This window comes from Anas platyrhynchos, chromosome 16 (assembly GCF_047663525.1).
Source record: "Anas platyrhynchos isolate ZD024472 breed Pekin duck chromosome 16, IASCAAS_PekinDuck_T2T, whole genome shotgun sequence".
Taxonomy (NCBI): Eukaryota; Metazoa; Chordata; class Aves; order Anseriformes; family Anatidae; genus Anas; species Anas platyrhynchos.
The window spans coordinates 2,296,738-2,313,679 of record NC_092602.1 but is presented as its reverse complement, the minus strand read 5'-3'; the positions used below and the strand labels follow the sequence as shown (position 1 = coordinate 2,313,679).

The window sequence follows — 16,942 nt, the reverse complement described above, 5'->3', positions numbered from 1 at the left end:
GGGTCTGGTTCTCCTCACTGCAAAACCCAAAATGGTTCGGTCATGGGGGGGTTCTGGGTCACCCTGTGGCTCCTAGGAAGGAGGTGAGGGACATCTCTGGTGACCAGCGATGGGACCTAAGGGAATGGCGTGAAGCTGTGAGGGGCAGGGGCAGGGTGGATCTTAGGAGAAGGTTCTTCAGCAAGAGGGTGGTCGGGTGCTGGGACAGGCTCCCCAGGTTCAAGAAGTGTTTGGACAACGCTCTCAGACACGTGGGCTGATTTTTGGGTGGTCCCGTGTGGAGCCAGGAGTTGGATTCAATGACAGACACACCGTACATCCAGGCAAACCCCAAAACGCACTTTATTGTGGGTGCTGTTCAGCGCTCTTTTCCCCACGATGAACAAATCTCCGTCATGGAGAGGAGCAGGGAGAGGGGCGAAGGGACCCCCGGTGTGACCAGGAGAGAGGTGATCCCACAGAGCTGACCCCAGCACTGGGCACAAGCACGGCTTAGTCCTTCTCCTCCCCGTGTGTAATGACATGGACGAGGTTTTTGTAATCGAGGTTGCCAGAGACGTCTGGAGGGAAGGCAGCGAACATTTGGTCAACCTGCCAAGAAAAAAACAGGGTGGAGAGGCGACACGGGAGGGGTTTGTGGATGGGGCTGGTGGTTTGCACAAGCTGTGGTGTGGCTTCAGGACCGGTCCCATCCCACAGCTGTGCTGACCAAGGGGATGAGAGGGGCAAAGAAGCCCCAGCTCTCTCGTGCCCTGCTGTGGGGTGAGAGGTGGCTTCTGGCAGGACGTTATTGCTTGCTTTAATGGGATTTCGTGGAAATTTGACTTTGCCTGCCCTGCCCTTCAGCCGTGTACCTCTCACACGGGAAACTGAGGTGTGAGCAGATCCCGAATTGGGCAGTGGGACCCGGCAGGGAAAGGGAAAAGGACCCAGCACCAAAACAGCTCAATTCAACCCCCTGGGCACAGGCAGGGATTTTTTGGTGTGTGGGGCTGGCGGAGGGGTGGCAGGGACACGTACCTCTTCCTGGGAAAACCTCTCGCCCTGCGTCATCAGCATTTCTTTGATGCTGCAAACAAGAGGTCGAGGTGAGCACCGGGCAGGTTTCGGGGTGAGCCCTCCATCCCCCCCCTGAGCACCCCTGCACTCACTAGGCGGATTTCAGCCCTTTGCCCTCCGGATCAAACACCTTGAATGCGTTCAGGATCGTCTCCTCCGGGTCGGCACCTGAGGGTGACACGGCCGTGACCATTGGAAGAAGCAGCCAAGTGGAGTCTCCTGCTTCCCAAATCCCTGCTTTCCCCTGGGAAACGCTGTGGGATTTGGGAACCGGGGGGGCTCTGCTGGAAAGCTGACATCCCTGTGCCCCCCTAAATCCCTCCAGCCCTCTTGTGTTGGCCAGGATCCCCTGACACGGGGAGGAGCAGACAGATGCGTGGTCACGGTGTGCCCACCAAGCAGGCTGCGTCGCCTCCGCCCCAGCATCCGGCGCTTATCTAATCTTTTGGGTGTATTTATAGAGCTCCAGGAGGAGGCCCTTGGGGCCGCGGAGCCTCCAGGAGATCTGGGGGAAGGCTGCATGCCTCAGCTGGTGTAAATGATAGGGGCTGCAGCCGGGAAGGGGCCGTTGGTGCCACCTTTGGTGCTGCAGGACCTGTCCCCTCTTTCTGTAGGGACAAGGACATCACAGCTGTGTTCTTGGTGTAAATGGATGGGGAAACTGAGGCACGGAGAGTGCCAGGTGGGACAGGACATTGAGTGTGAGCCCACCCCCGGCTCCCTGGGCACCCTCTCACCCTTGAGTTTCTCCCCGAACATGGTGAGGAACACGGTGAAGTTGATGGGGCCGGGCGCCTCCTTTATCATCTCGTCGATCTCCTCGTTTTTCACATTCAGGCGCCCTAGGGGAGAGCGGTGCTGGTGAAGGACACCCACGGGAGACTTTTTCTAGGGGAAAAAGCGGGGCATTCCCCTGCCCCACTGCCCCACGGATCAGATGTTTTTGGCCAAAGCCATCTGTGCTATGGGTCCTCCTGGCCCTGCTGACCCTGGTTCTCTCAGTTAATGGGGGCTGAATGGGGGCTCCCGGCTGGTTTCTCACTTCGCAGGTCTCCCGTCAGAGCTGCTGGGGAGGGGATGTTCCTAAAGGGGGCTCACCGAGCGCAGCAAACGTGTCTCTCAGATCCGCCTTGTCGATGAAGCCGTCCCGGTTCTGGTCCATGATGGTGAAGGCCTGGGAGCAGAGGAGGAGGGCTGGGGGTCATCACCCAGCCAGGGAACAATCCTGTCCCCTGCCCCCTGGGGTGATGGCTCCCCACAGCAGCCCTGGTGCCACGCACACCCTACACCTTGGCCAAAACCCTCTCGGTCACTTCCACCAAATCCACCTACCTCTTTGAATTCCTGGATCTGGGCCTGCTCGAACATGGAGAAGACGTTGGAATTAGCACCCTCGATCCTCTTCTTGGCTTTCTTGGGTGCCTGCGGGGTTCAAGCACGTCTCAGGAACTCGCTGCCTTTTTATGGTGTGGAATAAAAGCCTGAAACTACCCGGTGCTTAGCCACAAGTCCTTCACGGTAGCTCCGGGCTTTAATCCCTGGGTGCTCGGTGGTTTTCCCCCTGCATTGCTCAGGAGCTGGGTGGCCCTGAGACGCTGCAGAGCTGTAAGAGTCCTGCCCCAAGTACAACTCCCTCTTTGCTTTCCTGATGAGTTTTGCCAAATAGGTCAGAGCAAAGAGGAGCTGGGAAATCGCTTTCCCAGGAAAGGCAGCGGTGGGTGAACTGGCCGGGATCTGCCCAGGTGCGGGGTCAGGAGCATGCGGTAATTTTTAGGTGTCTCCTGACTGCTCTGGGCCTCTCATTAAGAACAAAGCACTCATTAACAAGTTTGCTTATTAAAAAATCAACCTCCTCCTTTGCAGGGGTTTGAGACAACCAGAAATACCTTGGCTGGTCTTTTAGGGAGATGAGGACAGAGTCGCTCCCTGCCCGACCCTGCTGCCGAGCATCCCCTCCCTGCAGCTTTCCCCCTCCCCAAATGAGATTTTGCCAAGAGGGAACAGAGCGGGAGGGATTCGGGGAGCAGAGCTGCCCTTTCCCTCGCTGCCTAGAGGAAGGGAAGGAGAAAAGCTGCCGGCTGCACCCCAAAGGAGCCCGCCCCAGTGAGAAAGCTCTGCTGGCTGCAGCTGATGTGGGAAGCACCCCTCATCCCTCTCCTCTCCCCGCTGATCCCCGCAGGATGCTGCCAATGCTCATCCCCTTGACGGGGCAGAAAGGATCCTCGGATCCCCACCGCCTCCACCTCTCCCTGCCCCTTGGGGCCATCCCGGTGCTGAGCCAACACCGTGGTTTCTGCCCCTGCCCGCCGCAGCTTGGAGCTCACCATGGCTTCGCTTCGGGCGCTGGCGGTGCCGCAGGAGGAACCTCAGAGGCAGTCCCTCCTCTCCCCCCAGGGCCGAAACAATAAATACGGCTCGCTCCGGGCTAAAAATAACCCCCTGCCCACTTTTGGCTGTAATAGGTAAACCAGCCGCCCCCAACCCTCTTGTCGCTGACTTTTTCTCTCTGCCTCCTTCTCTAATCTGGAATAGCAGCTTGTTGTTGTCACTGCCTGGCGTGACATGCGAGGCACGGAGGCTCTCAAGGTTAGCGGGGTGCCGGGAGGCCCCAGCAGCTCCCATCCTGGGATGCTGACCCACTGGAGCTCACACGGGGACCGGTCCCACTTGTGTTTGTCACTCGGGGAGGGCAGGGGCTCTGCTTTTCCCCTCTGCTGGGCTCTTTGGGGGGGGATTTGGCATGGGGAACGAGGCTCAGTGCTGTGCTCCCGTGCCCTGTTGGTGTGTCTTCCCTCCGAGGGACATTTGTTTTGGGGTGGAAAGCTGCTGAGGTCCCCTTGCTGGAAGGACCACCTTGGCTACAGCCCCCCCATGCCCAGGGGATGGGGATATTTCTGCCAGAATTGGAGGTTTCGTGCCTCGTTAATGCATCTGCATGGCAAAACCCGACCCTGCTTGGCAGCTAAAGAAGGAACAACGGGGCCCGATCATTTGTGATGCCCAAAAGCAGCAAGAACAGCTGCTGGGCCACCCGATGTCTCCAGCTGGAGGGGACCATCCCTGCCACCCTGCCACCTTGTCACCCTGCCACCCTGTCACCCTGTGACCCTATCACCCTGCCAGCTGAGACACAGCTCCCATCCCAAAAGGGTCAGGATGAGGCTGGTGGAGGATGCTGAGCTCCCGCAGAGCCGGGCAGGAGGAGCGCAGGGCTCCTGGCTGTGTCCCCCCCCCCCAGGGCACCTGTCCCTTGCTGAAGCCAAACACTTGCTCAGCCCCGATCCCACAACCCATTAACTTTCCCCGTCCCAGCCGCTGGTGGCTCGGGGCCTTGCCGGGTGGCAGGGATGTTTTGCCTTCGGTATTTTTAGGCATGCTGAGCCTCGTGGGAGGGCTGGGACACGGCTGGGAACAAAAGGGACTGTGAAAGAGGATCCCAGAGCTGTGGGCTCTGCCCAGACGCTGCCCTTGTTCCCCAGAGGGTGTGAATGCCGCCGCTGATCCCTGGCACTCGCCCCTCCGATCCGCTCCAGCAGCGATCATCTGGGCTGGATGAGGCTTCAGCTGAGGCTGAGATGGATTTCAGGGCAGGATTTTGGGGTCTGTCTGAACCAAAAGGCAGAGGAGAGAGCGGAGAGGGGCAGAGCTGGGTGAGGAGCAGCCCAGGGCATGCAGGCACAGCTGGGATGAGCGGGATCAATCCCGGCACGGGCGCTCCCTCCCCTGCCAACTTGAGCTGAATCCATCGGCCAGCCGAGCCCAATTACCTTAATTTGTGGCATTAAGGAAAAATCCATAAGCATCAGGGAAGTGATGCGCAGTGGTGTAACGGGACCGCTCGCCTGCGGAGCCTCCAGCACCGCTTGGGTGCTGCCTGTCCCCTGCTCCGCATCCCTGCTGGGGCATCCCCATCCAGCCCCAGAGCCATGGAGAGATCCCAAAATGTATTTGGGGTGTGTGGGGGAAGCATCTTTTGTGCCTGCCCAGCCTGGAAGAGGCCAGACCCGATCGGGACACATAAGGGACATGCTGGGGGGGTACCAAAGGGTGGCAGGGGGCTTCGAAGGGATGCTGCAGGCACAGGGGCTGAGCACAGCACAAAAACCCTGGCTGGGGACGGGGTGCAGATGGCTGGGCACGCTTCTGCCGTGATTTGTAAGACGGTGCATCTGCTCCGCTGCTCACTTCTCGCTGCCAGGCGTCCTCCTCTGCGCTGCACGGGCCTCATCCTGCCCTTCCAGCAGGGAGCAGGGTCCTGCCTGGGGATGGAGCCGGCTCTGGGCACCTCTGTTCCTTCCCCTGCTGTGGGTATTGGGGGATTTACCAGGAAAAAAATTAGTCTTTTAAATATATATGTACATGCATTTATACATACAGAGCTCTGTAGCGAACAAAAGAGCTATGGGAAAGTGGTTGCAGCCCGCGAATGGGTGTCGGGGAATAATGCACCTATCTGTGCCATGGCAAAATCAAGCATCGTCCCTGCTTATCTGCAAAGGAGCCTGTGTTTTACATGAAAAAGCCTTGCTAATTAATAGGACGGCCCCTCTTGAGCTCGATAAAAAATGGAGTCAAAAGGATTTGATTAACCCCCGCTCCTCGCATGGTGCGAGCTCCTCCTGAGCCAGACGGGTGCCTGCGCCCCGGCCAAGTCCTGCCCGCGGCCGATAACGGGGAGCCCTCGGCACCGGGGGAGCCAATTTGGGGGTGCCCAAAGGGTGAGGGCACCCCGGAGCCAGCCCATGCCCTGCCATCTCGCTTCCCTTGTGGCTATCTTTTGCTCCAAGCGCTGTTTTGTTCCTGCCATCGGATAGATTTGACTAACCTAATACATATGTATACACACCGGTACGTTCCCATTCAAACCAATGTAAATTACCTCTGACCAATACGTTTTCCTGGGAAATCAATGCATTTTAACACTGGATAATATTTATGAAATTGAATTTTTCATTGAAGCTAATGCAATTCTCTTCTATTTTATGCATTTTTATTAAACTAATGCATTTTAAATTAAACTGTTGTATATTAACTACAATGGCTGTTGGTACTTACAGTAAAATAATATATGCTCACCGAAATCAATACATATTCCAAACCCAGGATTTTCCAGTTAACAAGGCTATATCAAATATAACGAATGCTTGTAGCTACTTAATTTGATGCTTATATACACCGCCCGGCATATTTGTTTATTGGTAATGATTGTTTTTAAAGGCGGAGAGCTTATTAAAGGTAGAAAGATGGGGTTTTGTGCAGCCCAGTGCTGCAGCATGGTGGTGGCCACCAAAGGGGACAGGGAGAATGGGCTGTGTGTCCTGGTTCTGGCTGGTGACAGAGCCAAGCTGGTGTGCCCCAAAGTGTCCCCATGCCCTTGGCCACCTCCCTGCGTCCTTTGGAGCAGGGCCAAGCAGCCAAAGGTGCGGGGGCCAAGGGCGGACGCTGCTGCTGGCCCTCTTTGGGGACGTGCCCCGCTCCGAGAGCAGGATGCGGCCCCAAGAGGAGGCAGCAGCCCCGGCCCCAAGAGCCGTGGCACGGGCAGGGGAAAGCCATAAATAGCAGCACCACACGCCGCGCACACGCCGAACGGCGCCACGGTCGAGATAATTTCGGGCGAAGCAATAAAAGAGGGAAATTAATTAAAGAGCATGTGCTAATTGTAGCGGGAACGCGCCTGGAAATAAGGAGACTTGGCTGAAAGGCGGCCGGCCCCGCTGCGGCAGAGGGGTCAGGGCATGGGGGCTTCGGTGACACCGAGGGCTGAGGCCGGGCACAGCTCGGTGCATGCCACACGGTGCCCCCCCCGTGTCCCCGGTGTCCCCCCCATGTCCCCATCCCCGTGCCCCCCGTGTTCCCAGCGGTGTCACAGCCTCAGCCTTTACCTGTGTCTCTCCTCACCCCCAATCTGTGCAGCCGTGTCCCCCCCGCTGTCCCCTGTTTGTCCTCCCCCCCCGTGTGTCCCCCCCCTTGTCCCCCTCCCCGTGTCCCGGTCCCTGCCCGCGCTGCGGGGCGCGGTGGCCGCCAGGTGTCGCCGGTGTAACGGGAGCGGGGAGGGGGCTGCGGGGAGAGGGAGGGGAGGGGACGGGGAGAGGGCAGGGACGGGGGAGGGAGGGAGAGGGATGGGGAGAGGGAGAGGAGAGGGGCAGGGAGAGGCGGTAGGAGGAAGGGAGAGGGATGGGGATGGGGGGAGGAAGGGAGAGGGATGGGGAGAGGGAGAGGAGGAGAGGGGCAGGGAGAGGGTGAGGAGGAAAGGAGAGGGGTAGGGAGAGGGGGGAGGAAGGGAGAGGGATGGAGATGGGGGGAGGAAGGGAGAGGGACAGGAAAAGGAGGAGGAGAGGGGCAGGGAGAGGGTGAGGAGGAAGGGAGAGGGGCCGGGATGTAGGGGAGGAAGGGAGAGGGGCAAGGAGAGGATGAGGAGGAGAGGGGTAAGGGGAAGGGCAGGGAGGGGAGTAAGGGGGGAGGTAGGGAAGAAAGGGGGTGGGAAGGAGAGGGGCAGGCTGTGGGGAGAGGGCAGCTGATCATGAAGCAGGGGGAATCACCTCCAGCAGCGGGCCGCCACGCCGTCAAGCAACAGTTTAAATCATTTGACGTGGCACTGGGGGCACTGGGAGCACTGGTTTGGCTAGGTGCAGGTCCCCGCGTCCCCCTGCCCACCCTGGGGATGAAGCACCCGCTGCCCCCATCGCCTGATGGGGCCGGATCGCCGTACAAAGGACTTATCGGGGGGATCACAAATGACAGGAAGGCGAGAATAAATTAACGCCTGAAATGGGAGCGTGCTGAAACCCAACATTTTTTTTTATATTTTTTATTTTATTATTTTTAAGTACGCAGAAAATCTCCTGCCATATTTTAATTAAAAGCCTTTCAGAAGAGGAGGCGAGGGGCTGCCATTTACAACGGGCTATTGTCAGGCGCACAAAGCGAGCCGTTCTGGAGACAAACTGATTTATTAACCTGCGCCCCGCGGCGCTGCCCGGGCTGGGGGGGGGCCAGGAGAGGCAGGGGGGCAGCAGGGCCGGGTCCCCTCGCTGTCCCCGCGGTGCCCGAGGTGGCTGGGGACACGCTGCTGGCCTCGGGGCGCAGCCCCTCTCCTCTTCGAGGAGTGAGTTATGAATGATTTGGCCGAACAGAAACATTCCTTTGAAGCCCACAATTGAGTTTGCTCGCCGAAGACGCCGCGCTGGTTTTTACTCCTGATGGATGAGCGGGATCCTCCGTGCCCTCAGAGGGAGCGCGGTGGGCACGGATCAGCTCTGCGGGCACAGGGGAGGGTCCCCTCGCCCACCACCTGTCTCTGATGGTGTCCTACAGCAGGTAACCAAAATCTGTGAGAGGCCCTGGGCGCCTCTGTTGTGGTGTTGGTGCCACTGGGGTCGTGGGTTCAGCGTGGAGTTTGCCCTCGTGGCCCAGCACCGGGGGCTGGTGGCAGCCCCGGTGAGGGGCCAGCGGTGCAGCCAGGCTCTCCTTAACACCAACTGTCTCGGCTCCTGCAAATCGTTTTTATTTTTATTTTTTGCACTTTGATTTTCTCCTCACTCGCTCCTCTGCCCCGGGGCGTTTTGTGATCGTGGGATTGCGGGCGGCCAGGGCGTGCCAAGGTCACGTTGGGTGCCTCTCTTCTCCTCCCGGACCCCACTCCTGGCTCAGGGGGGTAAAAAAGGAGCGAGAAAAGAGGGACTGGACCTGAGCCATGCCTGTAGGGCACAGCATGGGATGTGGTCTGGCCCTACAGCACCTCCTGAGCTCTTGTAGGTGTTCAGGCTCTCGCTGCCAGCTCCTCAGCAGGAATTTATTGCCTGGCCAGGGACGGAGCATCCCTTCTGCTCCCCAAATCTCAGCCAGCAGCGCCGTGACCCCCATTACCCCCCAGCCCCATTTCACCCCTTGGTTTGAGGAAAACAAAACGTGAAACCCGGTGTGATCCACATGAAGCTCCTGTCCTGCTGGGCTCGGTGTGCCCACAGCGGGATTTACACCCAAATTCCCCCCCTTTCCAGCACCAAACCCTCACGACGCCTTGAGGGGAGCCTTGAGGGCGGGTAAAGATCCCCCCCACACACACACCCCCACCGGGGGGCCAGCTCGGGACCGCCACCTCCCAACTTTCCTCAGGGGGCCCTGCGGCTCCCCCCCTGTGAGGAACGGAGCCGTGTGGAGGCGATGCCGGCGGGCGGGCGGGCTCGGGGCCGGGCCGGGCTCGGCGTCTCCCCGGCTCCGTGCCCCAAGATGGCCGCCGAGGTGGGAGCCGGGTGCCGGGGCCGCTTCGCTGTCCGCCGGCTGCAGGTTGGTGGCGGCGGCGGCGGCGGCCCCCGAGCGCCTCAGCCTCGGCGTGCGGCGGGGAGAAGGGGCGGGCGGCCTCCCCCAGCCCTCCCCCCGCTGCTCCGCCGTCCCCTCCCTCCGCCCGCCCTTCCCCATCGATAGGTATCAGGAATTGATCCCCCGCCGCCGCCGCCTCCTCCTCCTCCTCCTCCACCGGCTCCGGCTCCTTCTCCGCCGGCTCCTCCGCTTCTTTGTTTCGGTGCCGCCGGGAGCACGGAGGAGCAGCAGCAGCAGCAGCAGCGGGGGGCATGGAGCCACCCGGCCCCCGCCCCAAGGTGACAGAGCCGGCACCGGGTCGGGAATGGAGATAAATATGGGGAGGGTAAAGGGGGGGGGGGCGGCTCCGTGCCCCGCCCCGGCGGGCGGCAAGTTGGGAGGGCGGCGGCTGAACTTCGGGGACAGACGGACAGACAGACGGACAGACAGACGGACACCCCCCCCAAAAAAAAAAAAACCCTCCAGGCAGCCCCGCTGCCAAGTTTTCACCCCCCCCCCTACGACCTCGGAGCCGCAGGTGCCCGGTGGAAGCGAAGCAGGGAACGAGGGGGGGGGCTCGGAGGGTTTTTTTTTTGGGGGGGGGCTCGGTTCGCGATCGTAGCACAGGGGAAAGAGGAGGAGGAGGAGGAGGAGGAAGGGAGGAGGTGGAGACGTGCCCGGGGCCGGCCGGAGCCCCCCCCCTGCGCTCCTATTGTTATTGGGGGCTGGAGGAGGCAGCGTGAGGAATCGGGGGCTGCTCCCGGGGGCTTTTTTCCCCCCCCCCATCCCCGTCCCCTCCCCCGTGTCCCGGTTTCTCTCGGGAGCGGTGTCAGGCTCCGAGGTCCGGGGCTGGGGGGGGGCGATGTGATGCGGCCCCGGGATGGATCCGGTTATCTCGGAGAGCTCCTTTGTGGTTCCGTGCAGGTCACGGTTGCTGCTATCCAGCTGTAGGCTGCCAGAGGGGCCGGGAAATTGACGGTAAGTCCCTTTGTTAAACGGGAGGGAGGGGAAGGGAAAGCGGGGAGGGGGACGCGGGGGGTGCTCCCAACCGGCCCCCCCCCTGCCATGGGTACCTGGGTGTTGGGGAGCCCGGCAATTAAGGGAGCCCGGTAATTAACACAATAGAGGTGCCGCCGAAAAGGGGGGCGAAAGCCAACCCCAAAGGTTTACAAGGGTGTTCAAAGGGGTTTTTGGCCCCCACAGGGTGGCCCGGAGTTTAAAAACGCGGGGGGGGTAAACAAACCTCAAGGCGATGTAAAAGCTCCGGTGCCGTATCGGCAGTTTGGGCATTTTAATGCGTTTTGGGTTTTAAGCGGCTTTAGGGTCTGCGATAGCCGACCCTAAAAGTCATGCAGGTAGCACGGAGAGCCGGCTCGCCACCGCTGCTGGCTTATGGCATTGTGGTGGGAAAGGGATTAGGGCTGCGAGCGCCCCGGCTGCGAAAGCATCCCTGGGTACATCACGCCGCTGAGTTTTTGGGTGCAGAACCTGGAATTCAAGGCAAATCTTGGCAGGCACTTTGCCAAGGGGTCGGCGGAGCGGGGCAGGTGATGAGGGGCAACTTTGCGTGGCGGGGAGCTGGGGAGGTGGGCGCTGAGCGGGGACGGCAGCGGTGCTGGTGGGGGACCTGTGTCCAGGCAGCGGTGCTGCCGCCTCCCCGGGCTCCCGGTGGGAAAGGTGACCTTGTGCCAGCTTGGCCTGATGCCCTCTATTTAAAAAGAAAAAAAAAAAAAGAAGGGAAACAATCCATTTATTCTTCTTCTGAGAGCTTTTCTTTTTTTTTTTCCTCCTTTCTCCTTTTTTTCTTTCTCTTTAATGCATGTGTCTAAGCGGCTCTGCTGGCCTAGGGCTTGCTGGGAATGGCAGAGTTTGAGCAGCCCTGATGAATGGTGGGCATATGTAAAACATGTAGATAATGTGCTCCTCGGCAGCACTTTGATCGAAACGGCATCGAGCCTTTTTACAGCAAATAGTCTCGGAAATGAGAAGAGATAAAATTCTATCAAAGATAATACCAGACATATTTCACTGGGTTATGAGATTGTTTTATTGTGTACATTACTAATGCAGTATTTTTTTACAGCTTTCTTGTGTGTAATAGTCATAACGGGCTCCATACCTTGATTTTTTTTCCCCGTGCTTTAATTTGCTCTTGTTTTATTATGTTCGGTTTAGCGCCGTACGGATTACGCACACCGCATTCCGGATGCTAATCTAACCCACTCCGTGTTAAAACAGCAAAAAAAAAAAAAAAAAGGGAAGAGTTGCGAGCTGCTGATTTGGGATAATAAATACAACGGCAAGTGAGGGGAGAGAGACCTATTATAGCCATCTTTTATAAATGTCTCCACATCTCATTATGCAGATTAGCTCTGGCTACATGGCTCCGGCGTTGGCTTCGTCAAAGGAAACGCTGCTCGCTTTATTCCCTGCAATGCACCCGCTCGCTGCGTGCCCGCGTGGAGGAGCAGACTTGGCGGGGACTTGGGCAGAAACTTCGGCGCTGCCCCTGCCGGATCGCGGCGCGCCGGCAGCCTCGCGCGCCCGCTGCGGTGGCTGGCGTCTTCTCCAAGTTTAGGGGGAGGAAAGGGAAAGAAAAAAAAAAAAAAAGATGTGGATGTGATTAAAATATTATAACCTTATGATATTCTGAAGTGCATAAATTTTACATATCAGCTACAGAGGGAGTTTAGACATCCATTAAATGATATGACAGCTTGACTTATCTAAATGTGCTATCATTTAACAATGTGTCAAAATTCTTCTTTATATAGATGACAGCAGTAAATAAGCTATCAGTCCTCTTGGCTGAAGCTTAATTCCTGAAGCTTGGACTGATAAACTTGGCGGCGCTGCTTTGGGCTCCGAGCAGGGGAGCTTCACTTCCTCGCCCCCCCCCCAGGTCTGCGTGGTTTTGGGGCTATAAAGGAGGGAGCTGTGGGATCTCCTGGGTTCCTCCAGCCTCTCCAGAGCCCTGCCAGCACCCTCAAGCTCTCTGTGCTGCCGAAACGGTTTCAGTTTGTGCTCGTAGCCCGTCGGAGGCCCAAATCAAAATTCACCTGGGGTACGGCACATGGGTGCTGGTGGATCTGACCCAGCAATGGGCACCGGTTCCTTGTGGCATGGAGGCAAATCCCTGCTCCCCCCGCTTGGCAGAGGTGTCCTCTGCAGCAAGGAGAGCAAGGAGTGGGTGTTGAAGGGTGGGCAGGTGCCAGGGGTCACCGTGCCCAAAGGGCAAAGGGAGGAGCTAGGGCATGGAGAGCCCAAAGGAGCTCAGGGATGGTGCTGGGGGCTGGGGAAGCCCCCGCTGTGTCTCTTTCCCACCACGCTGTGGTTGTGGTGGGTCTGTAGGGTGCTCAGCTGTGTTGTCAAGGGATGGGAAGCTCCTCGGTGGGAAAGGGGACGATGCTTCCCACCCCTCGTAAGCCTTGGTGTTCCTTCCCACGCGGAGATCTCAGGGTGGGTGAGCAAATCCTGTGCCCGTTGCGGGGCTGGCTCGGGGCGCTGCTGGGTGGTTGAGATGTTTGGGGCTTCCCGGTGGCTCCAGCTTCCCCCCGTGCGCCAGGCAGGTGGGACGTGGGCTGGAGAATGACGGTGTTTGGAAAATTAATGCAAATTTAGCAGCAGTGGAAATAACGAAGCCTGGTTCTCTGCAGGCGGCCGTCTTGTGCCTGGGTTCCCTGGTGCCCGATAGCCGTGCGCTCCCCTGGAAGCCTTCCTGGTGCTTTCCCATGGGGTTTCTCTGCTGGCTGCTGTCACTGCTGCACCCTACAGCCTGTCTTTTGGCAGGGGCATTTCTTTCCTTCGCCCAGAAGCCCTGTTTCCTTGTAGCTCAAGGTGTGCAGTAAGCAGCAGTGCCTGTCCCTATGGTGTGGCACCGCGCAGGGACATCGCAGCCACCCTTGGGCAGCTGATGCCCCTGCCCGTTCCTCTGAAACCTTGGTGGCCTCACACTGCTCCCACCTGCTGCTGGCCCTCGGCCTCACCACGGGCAGAAAGTTCAAGTTCCTGAGGTGTAACGTGTTGTGTTTTTTTTTTGTTGTTTTTTTTTTTTCTTTTTTTACCTTGTGGCTGAATAATTGAGACGCTGCCAGACGAGCAGAGAACTGCAGAAAATGAGAGTTTATCTTTAGCTCTGCGGCTCTCGCTTTAGAAACCGGTGACCCCAATTCCAGCCCGAAGAGTGACTTCTTCCCTAATTAATAAATCCATTAATTAATTGTGTGCGTGCCGCAGCCCATTAGAGATATGTGCGCTGGCCTCCTGATCCAGTTTAGTGGATTGTCTCTGTGGCCTTGGGGGGGGGGGGGAGAGATTGTGACCACGAGGCGGATGGGGAACAGGGATGAAAATATCATTTGTTCCCGTGGGATTGTAGAGAAGGGTCACAGCCTTACTGGTCACCTGGACTGGGGGCCGTGGGGCTGGACTGGGAGCACTGGGCACCGACTGGGGCGAGCGGCGCGGGGTGGCAGGGCTCTCCGAGCCTGGCGCGGCGCAGCAGGGCGGTTGCGTGCAGGTGGAGCTGAATGCTAAAACGTTTGGCGATCCGAATTATTATTTATGACCAGATTAAGCAAACAGCACACTCCCAGCCTGCGAGTCCTTTAGGAGGTACTTGCTTAACTAGATAACCTCAGCGGAGCATGGAGAACTAGCGATTCATCTCCCTCCATATGTTGGCACAGTAGCGGCTCCCTCCAGTTAATTTTTCTTGCTGTCTGCAGAGACTCCACATAAAAATGCAGGCATAATTGTGTGCTCCGGTCCCAGAGCTGCTGTTTTCTCCGCTGAACGTCAGGTTACCGCTTGGCAAACGAAAACGCCACCTCTGAATGCACAAGTCCTGGCTTGGCTCGGCGGTGGGATTGTGGCTCTGGGGCTGGCGGTGCCCCTCAGTTTTCCCCTCCTGTTGGTTTTGCCACCTCGGGGGGAAAGCAGCGGTTGTGGGATCCTGGGGGCAGCCCCATACCCCTTGGGCATTGTGCAGTTACCTTGCTGTAGGGCCAAGTCCCTGGTCCTGAATTTCAGGGAATTGCCCTGGGAATTGCAGCTCCAACCCGACAAAAGGAAACTGCAGGGCCGTTATCCACAATGGGGACCTGACGCACCCTGGGGCCGAGCCTTACTCCGATATAAATTAATTTAGGGTTCAAACACGGCTTTCCTCAAGGTGCAGAGCAATCAGTGGTGCGGCACCCACCCGGGAAGGCTCCCTCCGGGATGGTAACAGGCACGTCGAGGGCATCCATTTCCCCAGAAAGGCTCCGGGAAGTTTCTCAGAACATTTTGTACCCTCCTGCTCCTATTATAGAAAGATGTAATTCCCCAACTTGGGAGATAATAAGCAGGTATTGACTTCTGCTGGGGTCATTATCAAGATTTATTCAGTCAATATGGCCTCTCCGGTCAATAAATCTTGAGGTTGATAAAGGAGGAATATATACTTGCAGACTTTATTAAAAAGTTTTCCCCTTCCGTAACACTTTCTGGTGCGTGGCGCGTTAGCATCCATGATGGAGAGTTCTCCAATTACCTGCTTTTGTGGCTCCTGCTTTCCTGCAGTTTTCGGCACGCCTTGCAGCGGCAGCAAAACCTGGGTGGGAGGAACAAACCCTGGCAGCATCAGCACCACGCTCCCTGGCTGCCTCGCGCCTCCGTGCCTCAGTTTCCCCACTTATGGGCATGGAGGATTCCTGGGATTCCTGCAAACCACGGTTTTGGGGTGAGAAGCCCCAAAGGGGTGTACACAGCCAGGCTGTGCAGGCGTGGTGGAAATGGGGAATTTCTCCTCAGCCAAGCTTCCCGGTCCCACGCACGCAGGCGCTGGCACGGATGCACGTACCGAGGCCTCGTTCCAGAGCGGTTTCAGTGCTTTTTAATATGGCCTTGCTGTGTAATTATTTTTTTGACTAGTTTGGTGTAACATTTAATGATTTCCCCAAAGCTGCAACAGGACCCCGGAGCATTGATTTAGCTGCAGTTGAAGCGACTCGCTGCTAATGCGCGGCTGTTTTAATATTAATTGCTCGGTGCGTGCGTGCTAGCGAGTTCTTCTGCAACACGGATTTCTAAAAAAGTAAATAACCAATTTGAACCCCGTGTAAATATTACTCTAGTGGGAACTGCGCCGTGCGTCAGCCGCTCCGAGCATGCTGCGGTTGCCTTTGGTAACGCTCCTGCAGTTTTACACTGAAGTCAGGACCTCGGGCTCCCTTTGTTTTCCTCCGTCAGGATCACATCGTAAAGTATTACCTGGTGCTGGCAGCGGGGCTCGTAATGTGCAGCGTAAGCACGGCCGCTCGTCTCCGCGGGATCTGGGGAGCGACCCGGCTGCTGCGTTATTGCTGAGGGCGTTCGGTCTTTATTCATCGCCGTGCTCTTTATTAATGGTCTTGATTAATAATCGTGCCCCTCTGGTCTGGGGTAGACGGCGTTCGGCCGCGGCTCCCGGAGCATTTTACAAATATTGCTTCATCGCTGGAGCTGGGTAATGATTACCCTGCTCTGCCCCCATCTTCTTGGCGAGGGTTGGAGGAGCAGCGTTGCCAAAATCCCCCCGTTGGGCACACGTTGGCTTCCCCCTGCATGCCTTTGGTGCCAGGGCTGGGAGGGATGCTCATGGGGACCACCTGCCCTGCATCCCTGTGAGCCTCCTGCCTCGTTGTCCCCAACGCCTTGGGTTTGCCAAAACACCGCTTTTTGGCCCCAAAAGCCAATTGGTGTGGCTGTCCGGGGACGTGGTTTTGCCCGTGCAGTTCCCCACCGCGTGAGCACGGCGCGCGCCGTGGAGGCAGCGGAGCCGGGGCCGCCGCGCCGCTCCTTCAAATAAAAGCAGCTAATTAACATTATTCTTTAATTATTGCCTTTATCAACAAGGGGTCTGGTTTATACCAGCAGGGTAGTCGCTTTGCCTTCCACTACCCAAGTGAATGCTTCAGTTCCTGTTGCTTTTGAAATGAATTTGATGTCATCTGCCCATTGTCACTTAATGGGGACACTTGGGTAATGATTGCGCGCTCCAGCCCTGTTAGCAGCACTGCGAGCGTGTAATTTAGCCCCTTAGGCAGCAGTACTTTTGAAATCTCTGGATAGTTTTGAACTCTCTGTTCTTAATTAAATATGCAATTTTTCACGGTAACCAGGTTAATTCTTTTGTGTTGTGTTGTAATACTGTTAGGAATTTTTCATAGTTCTTATTAAACATTATTCAGGCATTGTGAATTCCATAATTAAAAAAAATGAAAAGAACAAAGCTTGATTCACTTCTTTCTTTTCCCTGGTTAATTTATCAAATGAATTTTGCAAATTTTTCTTTTCGTCCCCAGACAGTGTGCCAAGTGTTTTAAAGGGGAAGGATTTAATTGCTCTGTAGGGATTGGTTGGTTATGAAGGATTTGGCTGTTTGATTAGTAAACCCTACTGGGAATGGTTTAATGCTCCATGATCTTAAAAATTGTCTGATTGTTAGGCTCTCCAAGGATGTTTTCTCTTTTCGTTATGTACGGCAACAGCTTCGCACAAGTGTGATTATTAGGTAGCGAGGAGGGAGCCCAGGGGCCGATCCCGCCTGCCCTTCCAGCAG

General features: G+C 57.2%; 2 protein-coding genes across 7 annotated transcripts in view; one reads left to right on the top strand and one right to left on the bottom strand.

The window, feature by feature from the left end:
- Positions 1 to 318: 318 nt before the first annotated feature.
- On the bottom strand, positions 319 to 3,504 carry MYL2 (myosin light chain 2). Of its 2 annotated transcripts, none has more exons than XM_038187703.2 (7): positions 3,384 to 3,504; positions 2,392 to 2,481; positions 2,158 to 2,233; positions 1,797 to 1,901; positions 1,152 to 1,227; positions 1,021 to 1,069; positions 319 to 591 (listed from the first exon to the last, which is right to left on the bottom strand). In XM_038187703.2, exons 1-7 carry the CDS (start codon positions 3,384 to 3,386, stop codon positions 493 to 495), a joined length of 498 nt encoding a protein of 165 aa, XP_038043631.1. In that variant the 5' UTR covers positions 3,387 to 3,504; the 3' UTR covers positions 319 to 492. The 2 variants fall into 2 exon arrangements, with proteins under 2 accessions (XP_038043631.1, XP_038043632.1); XM_038187704.2 differs by having other exon boundaries at positions 2,392 to 2,516; positions 3,384 to 3,401.
- Positions 3,505 to 9,279: 5,775 nt separating this feature from the next.
- Positions 9,280 to 16,942, top strand: part of CUX2 (cut like homeobox 2) — a 56,300-nt gene continuing 48,637 nt past the window's right edge. For 2 of the 5 annotated variants that reach the window (XM_038187446.2, XM_038187439.2), the window contains exons 1-2: positions 9,356 to 9,656; positions 10,282 to 10,335. Coding sequence is in view for 1 of the 5 variants with exons in the window: in XM_072024315.1 (XP_071880416.1) it covers positions 9,289 to 9,345 (57 nt within the window). In the remaining 4 variants the exon portion in view is untranslated. The other 3 variants (XM_038187444.2, XM_072024315.1, XM_038187442.2) reach the window with 3 other exon arrangements.